Consider the following 20,705-nt stretch of genomic DNA (forward strand, 5'->3'; position numbering starts at 1 on the left):
GATGGAAGATGAAATTAAAACCTTCCACGATAAACAAAAGTTTAAAGAATTCGCAGCTAGAAAACCATCTCTTCAAAACATTCTCACCAAAGCATTACAGGAAGAGGAAATGGAAAATAACAATGAAAACCAACAGTGGGAGGTAGGACAGTAAAGGGGGGGAAAATAATCAAAGAGGAAAACAAACCATGTTTAGTAACAGAAATAAACAAATATGGCTGGAAGAACAACCCATATCTCAATAATAACCCTAAATGTTAATGGCTTAAACTCACCAATCAAGAGACACAGGCTAGTAGAATGGATCACAAAACAAGACCCAACAATATGCTGCCTACAGGAGACGCATTTGATAGGAAAAGACATACATAGGCTGAAGGTGAAAGGTTGGGAAAAATCATATCACTCATATGGACTTCGGAAACAAGCAGGAGTGTCCATACTCGTATCAAATAAAATAGATTTCAAGCCAAAGTTAATCAAAAGGGATAAAGAGGGACACTACATACTGCTTAAGGGAACCATACACCAACAAGACATAACAATCATAAATATTTATGCCCCAAACAATGGTGCAGCTATGTTCGTCAAACAAACTCTTCTCAAGTTCAAGAGTCTAATAGACCACCATACCATTATCATGGGAGACTTCAACACACCTCTCTCGCCACTGGACAGATCTTCCAAACAAAAGTTGAATAAGGAAACTATAGAACTCAATAACACTATTAATAACCTAGACCTAATTGACATATATAGAGTATACCACCCAACATCAAGCAGTTACACTTTTTTCTCAGCAGCACATGGATCCTTCTCAAAAATAGATCATATATTATGTCACAGGGCAACTCTTAGACAATATAAAGGAGTAGAGATAATACCATGCATCTTATCTGATCATAATGGAATGAAACTGAAAATCAACGATAAAAGAAGGAAGGAAAAAGCATACATCACTTGGAGAATGAACAATAGGTTACTGAATGATCAATGGGTTATAGAAGACATCAAGGAGGAAATTAAAAAATTCTTAGAGATAAATGAAAACACAGACACAACATATCGGAATCTATGGGACACATTGAAAGCAGTTCTAAGAGGAAAATTCATTGCTTGGAGTTCATTCCCTAAAAAAAGAAAAAACCAACAAATAAATGATCTCATACTTCATCTCAAAATCCTTGAAAAAGAAGAGCAAAACAACAGCAAAAGAAGTAGAAGGCAAGAAATAATTAAAATCAGAGCTGAAATTAATGAAATCGAAACAAAAGAAACAATTGAAAAAATCGACAAAACTAAAAGTTGGTTCTTTGAAAAAATAAACAAAATCGACAGACCCTTAGCGATGCTAGCGAAGAGAAGAAGAGAGAGAACTCAAATTACTAGCATACGGGATGAAAAAGGCAATATCACAACAGACACTTCAGAAATACAGAAGATAATCAAAAACTATTTTGAATCCTTATACTCCAATAAATTAGAAGATAGTGAAGGCATAGATAAATTTCTTAAGTCATATGATCTGCCCAGATTGAGTCAGGAGGATATAGAAAACCTAAACAGACCAATATCAATTGAGGAAATAGAAGAAACCATAAAAAGACTACCAACTAAGAAAAGCCCAGGACCGGATGGGTATACAGCAGAATTTTACAAAACCTTTAAAGAAGAACTAATACCAATACTTTTCAAGCTACTTCAGGAAATAGAAAAGGAGGGAGAACTTCCAAATTCATTCTATGAGGCCAACATCACCCTGATACCTAAACCAGACAAAGACACTTCAAAGAAAGAAAACTACAGACCAATATCTCTAATGAACCTAGATGCAAAAATCCTCAATTAAGTTCTGGCGAATCGGATAAAAAAAATATCAAAATAATTGTACACCATGATCAAGTAGGATTCATCCCTGGGATGCAAGGCTGGTTCAATATACGGAAATCAATAAATGTTATTCACCACATCAATAGACTTAAAAATAAGAACCATATGATCATCTCGATAGATGCGGAAAAAGCATTCGACAAAGTACAGCATCCCTTTATGTTCAAAACTCTAGAAAAACTAGGGATAACAGGAACACACCTCAATATTGTAAAAGCAATCTATGCTAAGCCTCAGGCTAGCATCATTCTGAATGGAGAAAAACTGAAGGCATTCCCTCTAAAATCTGGAACAAGACAGGGATGCCCTCTCTCTCCACTTCTGTTCAACATAGTTCTCGAAACACTGGCCAGAGCAATTAGACAGACGAAAGAAATTAAAGGCATCAAAATAGGAAAAGAAGAACTTAAATTATCACTATTTGCAGATGATATGATTCTATACCTAGCAGACCTAAAAGGCTCTACAAAGAAACTATTAGAGCTAATAAATGAATTCAGCAAAGTGGCAGGATATAAAATCAACACGCATAAATCAAAGGCATTCCTGTATATCAGCGACAAATCCTCTGAAATGGAAATGAGGACAACCACTCCATTCAAAATATCTTCAAAAAAAATAAAATACTTGGGAATCAACCTAACAAAAGAGGTGAAAGACTTATACAATGAAAACTACAGAACCCTAAAGAGAGAAATAGAAGAAGATCTTAGAAGATGGAAAAATATACCCTGTTCATGGATAGGCAGAACTAACATCATCAAAATGGCGATATTACCAAAAGTTCTCTATAGGTTTAATGCAATGCCAATCAAAATCCCAATGGCATTTCTTGTAGAAATAGAGAAAGCAATCATGAAATTCATATGGAAAACTAAAAGACCCAGAATAGCAAAAACAATGCTAAGCAGGAAGTGTGAATCAGGCGGTATAGCGATACCAGACTTCAAACTATACTACAGAGCAATAGTAACAAAAATAGCATGGTACTGGTACCAAAACAGGCGGGTGGACCAATGGTACAGAATAGAGGACACAGAAACCAATCCACAAAACTACAACTATCTTATATTTGATAAAGGGGCTAAAAGCATGCAATGGAGGAAGGATAGCATCTTCAACAAATGGTGCTGGGAAAACTGGAAATCCATATGCAACAAAATGAAACTGAATCCCTTTCTCTCACCATGCACAAAAGTGAATTCAAAATGGATCAAGGAGCTTGATATCAAATCAGAGACATGCCGTCTGATAGAAGAAAAAGTTGGCTACAATCTACATACTGTGGGGTCGGGCTCCAAATTCCTCAATAGGACACCCATAGCACAAAAGTTAATAACTAGAATCAACAAATGGGACTTACTCAAACTAAAAAGTTTTTTCTCAGCAAAAGAAACAATAAGAGAGGTAAATAGGGAGCCTACACCCTGGGAACAAATCTTTACTCCTCACACTTCAGATAGAGCCCTAATATCCAGAGTATACAAAGAACTCAAAAAATTAGACAATAAGATAACAAACAACCCAATCAACAAATGGGCCAAGGACCTGAACAGACACTTCTCAGAGGAGGACATACAGTCAATCAACAAGTACATGAAAAAATGCTCACCATCTCTAGCTGTCAGAGAAATGCAAATCAAAACCACCCTAAGATACCATCTCACTCCAGTAAGATTGGCAGCCATTATGAAGTCAAACAACAACAAGTGCTGGCGAGGATGTGGGGGAAAGGGTGCACTTGTTCATTGCTGGTGGGACTGCAAATTGGTGCAGCCAATTTGGAAAGCAGTATGGAGATTTCTTGGAAAGCTGGGAATGGAGCCACCATTTGACCCAGCTATTCCCCTTCTTGGTCTATTCCCTAAAGACCTAAAAAGAGCATGCTACAGGGACACTGCTACATGGATGTTCATAGCAGCACAGTTCACAATAGCAAGACTGTGGAACCAACCTAGATGCCCTTCAATAGACGAATGGATAAAAAAATGTGGCATTTATACACAATGGAGTATTACTCTGCATTAAAAAATGACAAAATCATAGAATTTACAGGGAAATGGATGGCATTAGAGCAGATTATGCTAAGTGAAGCTAGCCAATCCCTAAAAAACAAATGCCAAATGTATTCTTTGATATAAGGAGAGTAACTAAGATCAGAGTAGGGACGAAGAGCAGGAGAAGAAGATTAACATTTAACAGGGATGAGAGGTGGGAGGGAAAGGGAGAGAGAAGGGAAATTGCATGGAAATGGAAGGAGACCCTCAGGGTTATACAGTGGAGGGGGTAGAGAGAGAGGAGGGGAGGGGAGGGGAGGGGAGGGGAGGGGGGATAGTAGAGGATAGGAAAGGCAGCGGAGCACAACAGACACTAGTATGGCAATATGTAAATCAATGGATGTGTAACTGATGTGATTCTGCAATCTGTGTATGGGGTGAAGGTGGGAGTTCATAACCCACTTGAATCAAAGTGTGGAATATGATATGTCAATAAATTTGTAATGTTTTGAACAACCCACATTAAAAAATTAAAAATAGAAAAAAAAAAGACTTATAAGTAAATAGTTGCTGTTTTCTGTATAGTTAAGTGTATTTTATGCCAAGATTTTTTTTGCCATAATTTTTTTTTGTATCTGAATTACATGCCAAGCAACCGCAGGAAGTACATACTAACCTTGTTTCATATCCACTATTGGTTTGACTCTAAGTATGTTTTTCATCATGGTAAAAACACATAACAAAAATTTAACATCTTAACCATTTTAAGTGTACAGCATGGTAGTGTTAACTGTATGAATATTATTATACAATAGAACTCTAGAACTTTTTCATCTTGAAAACTTCATACCCATGGAACAACTCTCCCCTATCCCCTGGCCATCACAATTCTACCTCTGTTTCTGTGTTTGAGTACTTTAAATACCTCATATCAGTGAAATATTTTTACTTCTTTTGGATATATGTGCCTATTTTAAAATTTTTACTTCCTTTTTGCCTATAAATTAAGGAATTTTATATTTTGTTTCATCTAGAAAACCTCTGTTTTGTGTTTTTTACCATAGTGCTTAAGTTTTTTCATTTCTCTAAGGTCAATATTATTTCAACATATTTTTTTTCCTAAGCTGACTTTGTATAACAGCTGTTGAGAAACACACATTTCATAAAAGCAAGTAATCAATGACAGGAAATCATAAAAGCAAGTAATCAATAACAGGAAATAAATTCAATGATAAGGACTTTGTATTCCTTGAATACTTTTATACTTAAAACAAAAAAAGCAATAATTATTTTTTTCTTCCGAGATGTATAGTTGAAAAAGATTGAGAACTGGCTTCAATAGAATAAAAATCCAGTTTATTACTATTTTAAAGATTTTGCTGGAAGTTTTTCTTATTAGCAGTTAAATTCTCTTACCCCCAAATTAATGTCATTTTTGAGTTATTTTTGTGCTAATTTGAACCAAATATATAATTATTCTTTCTTTCCTTCCTCTTATGTCATCCTCCACCTCAAGAAATTCCTTGTATGTAAAAATCACCAAAGGACATAATATTTTTGTTCAGCTTTCAGATATAGTGCATTTTGTATCCCCCTTTTGTGAATTGCCTCCCTTTCTATCCTTGAGGTTATAGTTGGGATTCGCCTTATTTTCTTAGTGTACATCATGATTTTTAATGGAGTAGTATTGTTCCCAAAGTGGGTAACATTGCTTCTTGGGGACAAGTGAAAAAAACAGATAAACAACACATCTAGGATATAAAATCTTAAGGAGAGTAATGTACAGGGGGCTTGAAAATGCTCCTTAAGGGGCTGATAATGAAAGAAAAAGAAGTCAGGAAGGTCGGGAAACACTGGTGTACCACTTGAGTAAAGAGGCAAGGAGTCTGTCAGCCGTGGTTTTTATTTATATTTTTGGAAAGGAAACTCCAGGGAGTAAACAAATGTGCTGAGGGCACAATATTTCAGAAACATTTCCCCAGGTCAAAGTGGTTCCTTCTGAGATTTTGCTACTATGTACACACTGCTTGGTAAACTTTGCAACTTCATAGCATATCAGAAGGAACTAGACTGCATCCTTTTCCTGTCTCTTCCCTTGGAGAAGCTTTTAGCTTTTCATGGGGACCTGTTGTTAAAGGAAGATAAACTTTACCCTATACCAACCAACCATTTTCTCCTTTTCTCTAGAGAAATCAGTTTGTATAATTCTTAAATAATTTCACTAGTATATATTCAAATTACATTTTCAGGTATATAACTGTTGACTTCAGTCAAAATACCTAGAAAATAAGCACATTTCTTATTTAGAGCATTTGCCCATTAAATCTTAAGTTTTCAATTATACAGATATCTTAACAAAATTGACATAGGTACATTAAAATAGACTTGCAATCATAATCTGGAAATTATATATTGTTTTATGAACTAATATAATTTTATAATTGTATTATAAGTTTATGCTATGTAATATATTATACAATTATATGCTATATTTAAATTTTTATAGGTGTTCAACATCTGAGACAAGGGTACAAAATAGTTAAAACACTGTACATCTTAGTGATTTGTTCAGTACTTTGAGTCTCATTGTAACATTTCCAACCTTAGTAGAGATAAGAATCCAATAGAACTCTTTGCCACAACATTAAGACCTGTTATATTTATATTTGTTTGTATGTATACATATATGTATATTTTAATAATGTGTGTCAATATGTTTGAATTTTAAAACTCTTAAGAGGGAATAAAGGAAACATTCAAGAAAATACTGCTTTAATTATACCAACTTTAAAAGATTTGATTATATAACACCCCCTTTTTTATTACTTGCTTTTATGAAATGTGTGTTTCAGTGACTTTGAAGCACTATTTTTTACTATGAATATTCATTTAATAAGACTATTAGATGCTACTTAATATTCAACATATTGAATTCTGTTATTTGTTTAGGGGTCCATGCTTTCTTGCCTCTAGACTTTATACCCATTGATTGTTTTCTCTGGAACATTTTAACCTTTGTTTGGTTGATTACTAATCCCTCATAAATGTGCTTATTTTCTAGGTATTTTGACTGAAGTCAACATTTTAACCTTTGTTTGGCTGATTACTAATCCCTACTGCTTCAGTTAAAAGGCCTGTCTCAAGAGAGTGGTCTTGACCCTGCCACATGTGCTTATGGCACCCTGTATTATTACTGTTTTCATAGTCATTTAGCTTATTGTAAATATTTATCTAATTGCCTGGTTCTACCTCTAGAAAATAGCTCTTTGAATTTAAACTGATCTCTAGAGTATCCTTATTATTTGGCATTTAATAGATGCTCAGTACTTCTGAATAAAAGAATGACATGTACATGTATGGGTATAGGCAGTTCTCATTTTTCATGGCTTTCATATTTGTGAATTTTCCTGTTCACTTAAATTAATTTGAAACTCCAAATCAACACTTGGCAGCATTTTTACAGCTCTTCATGGACATATACAGAGTGATGAAAAATTTGAACAGCCCAATATTCACTTTCCCTATAGAGGTTGAAAAAGGCAACTAACTGTATGACTTCTTATTCTCAGGTCTTGTGCTGTAAACAAGTTTCATTTTTGGCTAGGTATTTAGTGCCAGCAAAAAAATTCTTTTCACATTTTGTGCTTCTCTATTGTGATCAAGCTATTAAAAACGCCTCTAAGCAAAGTACTGATATGCTATCTGGTGTTCCTAAGGGCATGAAAGCTGTTATGTGCCTTATGGACAAAATGTATATTACATAAGCTTCATTCACATGTAGCTGTTGTCCATGAGTTCATTGTTAAGAAATCACCAACTTGTGTAGAATAACGTGTTTAAACAGAAACACACATAAAATAAGATTGTGTATTTGTCAACTGACAAAAGTGTTGTGACCACAGACTGGCAGGAACCCAACCCTGTATTTCTCCGAGGAGCAATCTGTTTGCTAACTCATTGGTCATAGTGAATTTATAGAAATTATAGCAAACAGTGAAAAATTAAAAAAAAATTATATATGTATAGTTATAAAATTGTTTTCAAATATATATCATTTTATAACTTGATTTTTTAAATATAACTGTGGATATATCATAACTCTATTAAAAATAAGAGATGTTTATCTCATAATATTTATATTACTTAACACACACAAAACTCATGTATGTTTTTATGTTTATATGAGCATGGAGGCAGATGTGGCTAATATATAGCAGGCTAAATTGGTTGCCAAAGCTTCATTTCTCCCCTCTCCCTTAAGTTATATGGTCTCAAGAGTCACAGTGAGCATGTTTTTGTTTTGCAGATACTCTCAGAAAACATGAGTTTTAATTATTGTGTTGTATTTTCTTATATGAAAGGAATAAAATTTTGATGAATTATGACATTAAATTTTTATGTTTCAGGGGCTGGAGTTGTGACTCAGTGGTACAACACTTGCCTGGCATGTGTGAGGCCCTGGGTTCGATCCTCAGCACCACATATAAATAAAGAAAATAAAAGATCCACTTACAACTAAAAAATATTTTTTAAAAATCAAGATGAGATTTAAAAAAAATTTTATGTTTCAGACAGTCAACGTCTACAGTTGGATCTACAGAAAATGGAGCTTCTGGAAAGTAAGATGACTGAGGAACAACAGTCTCTAAAAAGCAAAATTAAGCAAATGACAGCTGATCTGGAGACATATAATGATTTGCCAGCTTTAAAATCATCAGGTGAAGAAAAGAAAAAGGTAAATGGTAACCAAGTCTTATAAAATTATAATTCAAATTTTTTCTTGATTGGTTAATGTATATGTAGTTTATAGAACTTTTTCAGTTGATTTTTTGACATATAAGCTAGTATTTGACATATCGCTCTTTGAATTTAAACTGATCTCTAGTGTATCCTGAGAACAGGTTGAGAACATTTACATATGTAGTAGGAATTTAGAGTGACTTAAAAGTTTTAAACAAAAGAAAAAAGTTCAAAAACAGTACAAGCTACTAGTTAATACAGAGCATTTCAACAGATGTGAACTTTGTTAAATTCAGGTTTGATGTAACATTCTTACTTTAAATTTGTCAGTGTCTTTCCATTGCCATTTTCATTAATTTAAAGTAAATTTTGTAGGGTAGGGACAGATATGGAAATATTAACTGAGTTATTTTAACAGAATCAATATCAATATAGCTTATTTTAACTCAAACATGTTTTAGAGTAATTTTAGCCTTGGTAGAATTTTACCATAATATAATAACTGAAGTTATTTGAGTCAAATGAGATTTATATTGGCTTACTGGATATTCGCTATAGCCTCTTACTTCTGTTTGAATCTATAGAAATTACATCAGGAGAGAACAGTGTTATCAACCCGAAGAAATGCCTTTAAGAAAATAATGGAAAAGCTAAACAAAGAATATGAAACATTAAAAACACAATTGCAAGAAAATGAGACACATGCTCAGGTAAAACAAAATTTTAAAATGATTTTGAAATTCACTTCTCCTTTTAGGCTATCTGTCCTATTCTTTTGGTTCACATCTCTAATTATTTATATAGGATGCACAGACATAACTGTAGCCCATTTTCTTGTCACTCGTCTTCTTGGTAATTACCTGAAGAGTAATTACCAAGAAGTCTTCTAGACTGTGAGCAGTCTTCTAGACTGTCTCATTCACTTTATCCTCAACACTGTACAATTAGCTTTCACACAGGTGTGATATTCAGTAAGTATTTTTTGAATGACTGAATGAAGCATTGTGTATCATATACAAAACTAGTAATTATGGACAGAAAAGGATTAGTTGTTTTCATATCGAGTCTGTATTAGCAATTTGCACTAACATACTGAATACATTAAAAATTTCCTCCTTTATACATTAATATGATCATGGTAGAGAAAATGTCACTTTACTTTCCTACTATCCAGATACAACCCTTATTAACATTTTGATGTATAATCCTTGAGACTTTTTTCCCTTAGCATTCATGCATTCATATCAATTATATTGTTTTTAAAAAGTAAAATCTTTATGTGCATATGGTCTTTAAACATTTTCTTACTTAAAAATGTACAGACTGTTTTCATTTTTATGACATTTTTATAATAAGCAATTCTATTGTATAGGTATACTATTTAAAAAAAACAATGTACCTTATATTCTTGAAAGAAGTAGTCTCATAAAAGTTTGCCACAACTACTAAAAGTTTAGAAATCACTAATTTGCATAATTCAGATTTACTTTTCAGTTATTCTATCTCTACTTCATATTCAAACCTAGATAAAGATTTGGAAGTGACAAAATTAGCTTGTTTCAAGTGGAAATATGTGCTAGAGAAGAAACATAAAGAAAATGTTTGTGAGGTCATTGTCTTATCTCAGATGGCTCTTAGAAAAAAAAATGCTGTATTTTTTATCCCTTCTTGGTCCTCTTGTTTCTTTGAATTGATGATTTAAGGTGGAAAACACTTGACAAATGCCATTTTTTAGAGTCAATCAGTGGCTACCTTGTTTATTTCCACATTAAGTGCTAATTACTATCCCCATATATTGATTATTCCAAAATTATAACAGATACTACAATATTAAATCCTTGCCTCTATTATTTGTTGTCATTTGTGACTCCCAGCTGATCAAATCAAATCCTGGTGTCCCATCTTTTATAACTATGTTCTTAAAAACTGTTTTTTTAACATCTATAAATAATTTTATATAAGAAGCTATTTAAATAAATTATAGTGAAAAAAACCCCAGATTTTAAAAAATGGACTTAAGCTTCATGATGTCCTTGGATATTTAAAGAAAAGACAATAATATAGATCTATAATAAAAAAGGAATTTGACCATCTGACCATTACTTTACTATCATTATTTGTGTAGCACTTAAGAGGTCCATTGGTATAAGAAGGCCACTTCTTTGTATGAAACAAAGAGAAAAAAGTCTGGTACTTGACTTTGCAAAAGGTTATTAGAGATTTACTGCCAAAAAGTGCTGACTGCTTCCTTAAGACTATCTTAACTTCAAGGTTCTATTTGGGAGCAATAGTTCTGATTTAATAGTATTAATTTATAGCAAATATAGTTCACATAATTAATTAGTTATAATTCATCTTAATATCCAGATTTATCTCTTTGGAGGAAGAGTGGGATGGGTGCTACATCAAGACTGAAATTAGACCCTGAAAACAATCTTAACAGAGAGTAGAAACTCTTTTTTAAAGCTGCTTTAGTTACCATACTTTTAAAAATGTTCATTACTTCTTTGAAATATCCAGGCAGAATTTTTTTTTTATTGTTTCATTTTTCAGACAGTCCTTTTCTTAGGAAAAACTATGCATCTTAAAAAAGAAAGACCATAACCCAGAGTTACAAGGTTAATTAAATCAGAAAAACAATTTAATTCTATAACAGTGAAATTGTCTTCTGAGGAAGCAACCATCAATATAATATCCACATTAGCTTCCTGTTGATGCAGAAATTATTGTACCAGTGCCAACTTTTTGCAAACCCTCTTATAATCTTCACACTGCAGCTCTACTCTTATCACAGCTTGTGAAATTAGACAGGAAATTTAACCCTGGAAATAAGGAAGTTTTTCCTATATAGCTGAACCTTTGACAGTGTTAGAATATATATTACTCCAGTGGCATTAGACTTCCAGATTTCAAGGAGAGATTCTCACCATGTCCCTTTTTTCTAAGTTCTTTTAGGAAATGGAAAATCATAAATTGTCTCAGTTGGCATGTTCATTGGTATAATAAACATTTTAAATATTTCTAATTAAAATAAACATGCAGAGTAAACCTTTTATAGATGTCATTATTGTCTCAGTGTACTTACCACTATTTTAATCATTCCTAAATTTTTTTATTTACCATAACTTTATCTCAATAAAATTCAAAGAGTTGATAAGATTTAAAATTGAGTTTTTTTTATCCTCTTTGAAGGGTTTATAATTGTTTTTAATATGAGCCCCAGTTAACATTTTTCTTTTGTGTTTTTAGCTTACGAATTTGGAGAGAAAGTGGCAACACCAGGAGCAAAATAATTTTGTGATGAAAGAATGTATCCTTTAAAATGGTGCAAATGAACTTGACTGTTTTTCTTTCTAGGAATGTTTTTAAAGGCTCAAATTTAGTTCAACACACACTTACCAAATACCTAATATGTACCAAACACTGAGCTAACTATGTGGGGCATAAACAAATAATACTTAGTTTTCACTCTAAGATAGGGAGTGTGAGAGAGAGAGAGAGAGAGAGAGTGTGTGTGTGTGTGTGTGTGTACTCTCCCAGAGTAATTAATAAATAGAAAGCAGACTTTGAGAATTGCCAGAAGAGGAGTATAAAATCATACTGTAGCATAGTGATTAAGTGTACAAGTCAGGAAATCTAGTTTTAATGTCACTCCACCTATTAGCATTTAAGTCATTAAGCTTATGGACTTTGGATAGTTTTCTTAACCTGTTTAAACCTCAATTTTATTACCTCTAAAATAGTATTTCTTTCTAAGAGAGTTATTAGGAGAATTATATATAACCATATGAATATAGTTGCATATATTAGAATTTTGTATATAATACTGTATCTTGGATATCAGGGCAGAAAATGGAATTTTAAGTGAGTTGTGAGAATATAAGTTTGACCTTTGATTTCATCCATGTTTCAGCCAGTTCAACCTCATTTCTACCAAAATGATGCTTACATCCCATCTTTTTATGCATCTTTTTTTTAATATTTACTTTTTGTAGTTGTGGTTGGACACAATAACTTTATTTTATTTATTTATATGTGAGACTAAGGATCGAACACACAGTCTTGCATGTGCGAGGCGAGTGCTCTACCACTGAACCATAACCCCAGCCCCCTCTTTTTATGCATCTTTATGCAGTCACAGGAGGCAGCTGCTGCTGAAAACATATTGTGGAGGTGACAAATATCTTCTCAGAAGTTGTTTCTTTTCCCTTCATTGACTCAATTCAGGGACATCTTTACTTGGAGAACTAGATCCTGACCAAGTGGTGGCATATGTTCTCCTTTAGGGTGCTGCTGAACTTCACTTGAGAGCCAGAATGTACCCCAGTTTACCACTAAATAAGATGAGTTAGGGACTCTTTTCCCAGGAGTAGTGTAACTTAGTTTAAAAATAGAAAGACATTCACAACATGCTTAAAGCCTAGCTCTCTGGTTTTGTGTAACATAAAATAGGTGATTTGAAATGGGGAGAAATCTAGAAATTTGCCTGAAATTCTGTATTGTATTCTAGAGAGCATGGTTCTTTTGAATATTATTATTGTTCTAAGAGCAGAAATTCGGTTGAGATACATAACATTAAGAATATTGTGGATAAACATTTTTTAAACAAGTTTTGCTTATCTTAGGGTTCAATTGATGCTTAACCTGTTAAAACAACATACTGTATTTTGAAAGTATTTTAATTGTGCATATTTTCTATACTATTTATATTCAATAAATACTAGTATGGTTTAGTTCCTTTCTGAGACAATTGATGAATATTTTTATTAACAGTGTTCTCCTTAACTCATGTGGTTAGTCATAGCAACCAAGAGTCAAGAGAGTGATTATCAGCCCATTATTAAAAATGTGACCAAGCAGATTGCAGAGTACAATAAAACCATCATGGATGCTTTACATAACACTAACAGAAACTGAGTCTAAATCAACTGGCAGTCTCTAAAGAAGTATCTTCTTGCCCCTAAAGTTTGTACAAGCTGACTAAAATAGTTTACTCTTGAAAATTTCTGTACATTTTCAATGTGGCTGCTTTAAGGAATAATGTTTTAAATAGTAAAATAGTTCAATAAAGAGTTTGCATACAAGTGTCACTTTTTTTCTGTTATGTTTTTATTTGTTTTGTTTGGTGAACCAAGAGATAAAGAAATGAAAATTGACTATTTAGATTCATTTAGCTCACCTAATCCGCCTATGGCAACAAATGAGATACTTTTTTATGTCTCAACTCTAGGAAAGATACATGGAATATGATGTTGAGAGCCACAGCCAAAGGGGCCCCAGCAAACTTCCAGCTGCCAGCAAACTTCCAGCTGCTGGCTGATGATTGGCTCACAGCGGCCCCAGCAACATCTAGCTGATTGGCTCCTCGGCCCCAGCAACATCTAGCTGATTGGCTCCTCTGCGGTGATGCTCATTGGGCTGTTTCCCTGCCCTTTCAGACCACGGAGCTGCTCATTGGGGGACTTTTTTGGCTCCGCCCACGTGACCCAGCCAATCGGCCTCAAGAGCAGGAGGATTGGGGGAGGTGGAGAGAAGCTGGTGTGGGAGAGAGAGGCTTGTGGAAAGCCGGTGGTGGCAGTTGAGGCTCTGAGGGTTTTTCCTGAGAGGCTGTTTTGTTTGGCGTGTGTGGTTCTAAAAATAAAGTTAGTTTCTTTTGACAAGTGGCTCCTGATTGTGCCCAGCCAGACTGCGGCATTTGGTGGCCCGTACGGGGAACGAACCCGCGACCTTGGCGTTATCAGCACCGGGATCAGAAATTAGTAAAAAACAAACTGAAAGAGTGTTAAGTAAATTGTTAGAGGAAGGAGGCATCTCAGTAAAATCAAGAACAATCAGGGCATACGTTGATACAATACAAAAATGTAGCCCATGGCTTTTTAAGGAGGAGTTGTTAAATATATCACAATGGAACCATCATGGTGAAGATTTAAAAAGAATAGAAAAGCAAAGCCCAGGGACTCTGCCAGATGGCACATTGCCATTGTGGACGTTCATATCTTATTTGCTTAGTCCAAAGCCTTCAGTTCAGACAATGGTAGAGGAAGGAGAAGACATAATGATTCAAGTAAAAGAGAAGGTCTCTCAAGTTAGTCAGACAGAGGAAAAGATTCAAGTAAAAGAGAAGGTCTCTCAAGCTAGTCAGACAGAGAAAGAAAGTGTAAAACAGAAAAAGCCATCAGGGGGAAAGTTACAACAGGAGACTGCTACTAACACCTTTCTATCACCAGAGGGTGTAAGTGTCCAACCAACAGCGCCACCTCCATATGCTGGGAGGCCCCCAACCCCCGCAGTTGATAGTTGGGATCCTGAGACAAGATCTCAAATATTAACATGCCCTGTATTTGAGGCAGGAGGGCAGCGATTTTACCAAGTTTTAAATTTCAAAACAGTGAAGCAGCTAAAAGAGGCTGTAACAACCTATGGTCCTCAAGCACCCTTCACTGTAAGCATGGTCGAATCCATTAACAACTTGAACATGACGCCAGCAGATTGGGCTAATATGTGTAAAGCTGTGCTAAATGGAGGACAATACCTGTTATGGAAGGTTGCCAATGAGGAATTTTGCAAGGAGACGGCTAGGCGAAATGCAGCAGCTGGTTATCCTCAGAGAAATCTAGATATGTTGTTAGGAAAGGGACCTTATGAGGATCAGCAGCAACAAATTGCATATGATCCTGGTGTATATGCACAAATTGCTGCAGATGCAATTAAGACATGGGAGACTTTACAAGGACATGGAGGTTTACAAGGTCAATTATCTAAGGTAATACAAGGAGCTAATGAACCTTATGCTGAATTTGTAGATAGGCTTATTCAAACAGCTACCAGAGTTTTTGGGAATACAGAACAAGCAATGCCATTACTAAAACACCTGGCTTATGAGCAAGCGAATCGTTGGTGCAGAGATATCATTAGACCATGGAAACATGAAGATTTAAACACATATATTAAATTATGTAGAGACATTAATGAACAAGAGCAAGTCGTGGCAGCTGCAGTAAAACAGGCTTTAGATGCCAGAGAAATTAATGAACAAGGGCAAATTGTGGCAGCTGCAGTAAAACAGGCTTTAGATGCCAGGCCAAGAACATGCTACAGTTGTGAACAAACAGGACATTTTAAAAGGAATTGCCCCATTGGAGGAGGGTTTAACAAAACTAGGTATCAAAGGAGTAGAATACCAGGTATTTGCCCACGATGCCGTAGAGGGAGACATTGGGCTAATGAATGCCGTTCTCAAACCACCATAGAGGGTACTCCATTATCAAAAAACGAACAAGGACCAGGTGTTTATCCACGATATCGTGGAGAAAGGCATCGGGCTCCATTGCCAAAAAATGGACAGGGGGGCCCAATGCTCCGGGGCCCAAAACCACAAATATACGGAGCACTGGAGGAACCCAGCAACCCCATCATGGTAGTGCCCAGGACACATTGTCCATCAGATCCCTCATCAGACAAACCAGAGGGAGCGAAGGGTTGGACATCTGCGCCTCCGCCAGAGCAGTACTAACTCCAGAGATGGGAGTTCAAATCATTCCCACAGGGGTGAAAGGACCTCTTCCCAAAGGAACAGTAGGCTTATTATTGGGACACAGCTCTTCTACTCTAAAAGGACTTATGATAAGTCCTGGGGTAATTGATCCCGATTATGAAGGTGAAATAAAAATTATTGCCAGAATTCCTATCTTCATCCCAGTGCTGGTGAAGACAATGTAAATTGTTAAGAAAATTGTTTTCTTTTAGTGCCTTCTGTAATGTTACATAATTTTTTCTTTAGCCATTATTGCCAGAATTCCTATCTTCATCCCAGTGCTGGTGAAGTCAAAGATAAAACCAATCTACAGCTTCTACAATAGCCATCACTGAACTGCTTGCAGAACTTGCCTGGACACATTGTGAGCTCACCTGTATGCATTGTGAACTATCTGTTGGTACAGCGAATTGTGGTAGTGCTGGAGTATTTTTGCTGATGGTGTCACCGGTGGTACAATTTTTCAAAGGAGCCCTAAATTGGCTTAATGTCATGGCATTTTGCATCCTCCTCTACTAGTGATGGTCTAAAATTTGGGGGCCAACAGAGGTGAGGCAAAGAACCTCACCCCCCCACAGGTGCAAAGGCCTATCCACAAGTATGGCTGTATGCTGGACCAGTAGTCAGTGACGGGTATGATCCAATTGCAGTGGTATCAACCTAAGACAGGAGGCTGAGGCCTAGAGGTCAGTTCATCCGATGACGGGTAAGGACCATATGTTGAATTGGACTGCCTAACAGGCACGGTCCCTAAGCCACATGCTTGTTGTTTAAACAGAGAGGGGGAGATGTTGAGAGCCACAGCCAAAGGGGCCCCAGCAAACTTCCAGCTGCCAGCAAACTTCCAGCTGCTGGCTGATGATTGGCTCTCAGCGGCCCCAGCAACATCTAGCTGATTGGCTCCTCTGCAGTGATGCTCATTGGGCTGTTTCCCTGCCCTTTCAGACCACGGAGCTGCTCATTGGGGGACTTTTTTGGCTCTGCCCATGTGACCCAGCCAATCGGCCTCAAGAGCAGGAGGATTGGGGGAGTGGAGAGAAGCTGGTGTGGGAGAGAGAGGCTTGTGGAAAGCCGGTGGTGGCAGTTGAGGCTCTGAGGGTTTTTCCTGAGAGGCTGTTTTGTTTGGCGTGTGTGGTTCTAAAAATAAAGTTAGTTTCTTTTGACAAGTGGCTCCTGATTGTGCCCAGCCAGACTGCGGCAATATGATTTTGATTTAGCATTTAAATCATTAAGCTTATCAATTTTGCTTCTAGAAAAAGATATATAGAAAAGAGATTTTAGCATTGAACCTTCTTAAATAGGGTATATTTAATGTGTATTCTATCATACTAAAAGCCATATCATGTATATAACATATTCTTTATGTATCAGTTATCCTAAATTAAAGTTTAAAACTTTTACATCTTTACATTCTTAAAATATTTCTCACATATATATGCCAGGAAAAATGAAATTTAAAAGAAAAGCTGCACTTGCAGTAGACTTTTTTGAACTATGGCTATAGCTGTTCATTTCCACTGTGGAGTTTGTATTCCCTTTTTTTGTACCATTAGAAAGACTTAAATAGATTAATTTGTAAGTATTAACCAAAACATTTGAACAGAAAATTCACAAGAACTAGAATTGTATAGTAATTAGCACAGTTTTGAAGAGTAGTTATAGTAACTATAGATGAGCACAGAAATGAGTCACCTTGGCCAGCATAAAATATTTTTAAAACTATCTTTCTTTTGTTCTGATAACATGTTCAACAAGTAGATCTTCTTCTCAGTATCCTGAAACAAGAACATTTGTTTCTTTAAAAATTAAAAAAGAAGACCAAAATGTGAAGTTTTTTTACATTGAGACATCATTTGTGTGCTAAACATTTTATTCATATATGCTAATTTTTAAAGTAAATATTTATCACTATAAATTGTTCAACTTAATCTCTGTAAGTTTAGGTAGAGGAATGACCCTTGTTGAGCTTGTTTAGGATTACTAATATATAGATGAAGATCCTGGACAATGATGAATTCATTAAGGTGACATTCATGAAAGGGGTTCCTTAAATTATTAATAAGTGTTCTACCACGAATAGATTCATGGTCAGAGAAGTTAGGGAAATGTTGTTTTCTTCTTGACTACTGAAAGCTCTTAACATGATAATGTGTAACACACTCAAGAAGAGTATATACTGTAAGGCATTTCCAAAAATGTTTGTCTTCAGAGCTCTTACTTTCACAGACCCTAGGTCACATAAGACTCGTGGTCTGAGGTGCAAAATGTTATATATAAAATAATTTCATTTCCTTGAGTCCTTTGGTTAGCTTTTTGGCTTTCTCCAGGGGATTCCTAAGTGTGTCTTTTTCTAGCCACCACAGATTTCTATTTTTTTGAGGTTATGTGGAATTTTCCACTGAAAATTGGTAGCATAAAGTGTTTATCATATTTAAATTCACAAGAAAATACTCTTTGGGGAATTAAAGAGATGAAATCTGTAATTCAGTAGAAGTAACAAGTAACGAATTTTGATGACAGTTTGCCAAACTCTTCATTCATAAAGTAATTGGTGTAATTTGGTGATTAGGATCCTTTAGGGGACTGGGGTTGTGGCACAGTGGTAGAGCACTTGCCTGGCATGTTTGAGGCCCTGGGTTTGATCCTCAGCACCACATAAAAAATAGATAAATAAAATAAAGGTATTGTGTCCAACAACAACTAAAAAAATAAATATTAAAAAAAGGATCCTTTAGGTATATGCGTGACTGCTAAGAAATGTTGCTGCTATCTATAGTAACAACCACAGGTGAGCCAGGATATGACTTAGGCAAAAGAACTGATTCCTACATTCTCTTCAGTAATGATTCTACATTATAGATACTTAGAGGATAGGAATTTGATAAACTTGTTTATGGTAAATATTATTTATTTTTCCCATTTCAAAGCAAATTCTAAAGCTTTACTTTTTCTTTAGTTCTTCTCTTTCTGCTTGTGTTCTTCTTCCTGGGCCCTTTCAAACTAATTACCAACTAAATTTTTATTATTAATAATGAGTGGTGGGATTGGATTATGGGTGGTTTTAATCTTCCTAAAGCGTTTTAGGATTTTCTAAATTGCCTATCATGTACGGATAATACTTAGAAATAAAATGAAAATTCAAACAAAGTTTTATATATGTACTACTTGTTTAAAGGATGTATGGTGGTGATATGTTTTGAATGTCCTTCAAGGCTTCATGTGTTGAAAATTGGCCCCCATTGTGAATCATTATGAGTGTGGAAACTTCATCTAATTATGGTGTTTAGAGATTAGGCCTTTGGAAAATGATTATAGATAAGGTCATAAGGGTAGAGGCCCAATGATTTAAATCTAGTCACTTTATAAGAAAAGAGAAACTAGATTGACATGCATAGTCCCTATATCTTTCCATGTGATAATCTGTATGACCTTGGGCTCTGCCAACAAGAAAGGCCTTTACCAGTTGAGGGCTTTTCTTGATCAAAGAGCCTATCTCAGGAATTTCATTACAGTAACATTAAGCTGCCTAATACAGGTAGTACAACAACTCTTTGGTCATTGGCTCTGTGTAGAACACCTGTCTTTACCCAGAAAATAAAGACATATTAAAAAATATATACGTGTGTGTGTGTGTGTGTGTGTCATTTAGGAAGCTTGACAGGAAAAAAATTTAAAAAGCAAGGTTTCTAACTTCTGTTCTGAATTACTCATATGTGATATTTGGGGAACATAATTGAGCAGGATTTCTTTAAACTTAAACATGTTTTATGTGAGGGAAATTCTCACTAATGTCTCTTCCTTCCTCTCAGAGCCTTTCAACAAATCAAACAAGAATATTCTCTTTGCTGGGATAGAATTAGAGTTTAATATCTGCATGAACCAGCTCTTCCTCATTCAGTCACGTCACTCAGTGAGTTCCATTCGTGTTAAAATAACACCTTGAAAGTCATGTGGAAAGAAGCTGCAGACTGAACAAACAAGTTGAGAAGTTTTACTAATGAAGATCAACATGGGAAAGCTAGCAAGTCTATTTTTCCCATCTTTTATCAATATATAGAACGAGTTCTTGATTTTTTTTTTTTAATAACTGGACCATACTTAAGTCTCATGCTGAGGCACAAAATTCAATGCAGGATTAGAACTAGAGTGTGGAGTAAATATCACACTAGAGAAAATATCAGTTAGTAGTACATCTAGGAGTTCTGTGGCCTTAATTTCTCTGTAGCTCTTTCCTTCTGCTACACAATTTCAGTATAAACAACCTTAATAAATTATTAGTGTTTAGACTCAGGGAAGAAATCAATGTGGACTACTAGAGAATTGTCATAATGTATTTTTTTAATTGATACTGCATCTTTATATATTCTGGAGATTAATGCTCTCTCTATGAGGTGTGGATAGCAAAGATTTTCTCTTATTTTGTAGGCGCTCTGTTTCTTACTACTTTAGAAGATCTTTGATTATTCTTTGTTGCCTTAATATATTCTTTCATAACGCTTTGAAATTACTTGCTTCTCTGAAAATCTCCTAACCTGTGTTGGAAA

At 35.2% G+C, this 20,705-nt stretch overlaps 1 protein-coding gene across 1 annotated transcript in view; it reads left to right on the forward strand.

The window, feature by feature from the left end:
• Positions 1 to 13,717, forward strand: part of Ift74 (intraflagellar transport 74) — an 82,633-nt gene extending 68,916 nt beyond the window's left edge. The window contains exons 18-21 of the mRNA XM_046467344.2: positions 8,459 to 8,622; positions 9,212 to 9,337; positions 11,877 to 11,937; positions 13,426 to 13,717. Coding sequence (XP_046323300.1) covers positions 8,459 to 8,622; positions 9,212 to 9,337; positions 11,877 to 11,937; positions 13,426 to 13,544 — 470 coding nt within the window. The 3' untranslated portion in view covers positions 13,545 to 13,717. The remainder of the gene's footprint in view (positions 1 to 8,458; positions 8,623 to 9,211; positions 9,338 to 11,876; positions 11,938 to 13,425) is intronic.
• Positions 13,718 to 20,705: the final 6,988 nt, after the last annotated feature.

Source organism: Marmota monax, unplaced genomic scaffold (genome assembly GCF_021218885.2).
Source record: "Marmota monax isolate L192 unplaced genomic scaffold, Marmota_monax_Labrador192_F-V1.1 WCK01_AAM20220418_F8-fsc00033, whole genome shotgun sequence".
Taxonomy (NCBI): domain Eukaryota; kingdom Metazoa; phylum Chordata; class Mammalia; order Rodentia; family Sciuridae; genus Marmota; species Marmota monax.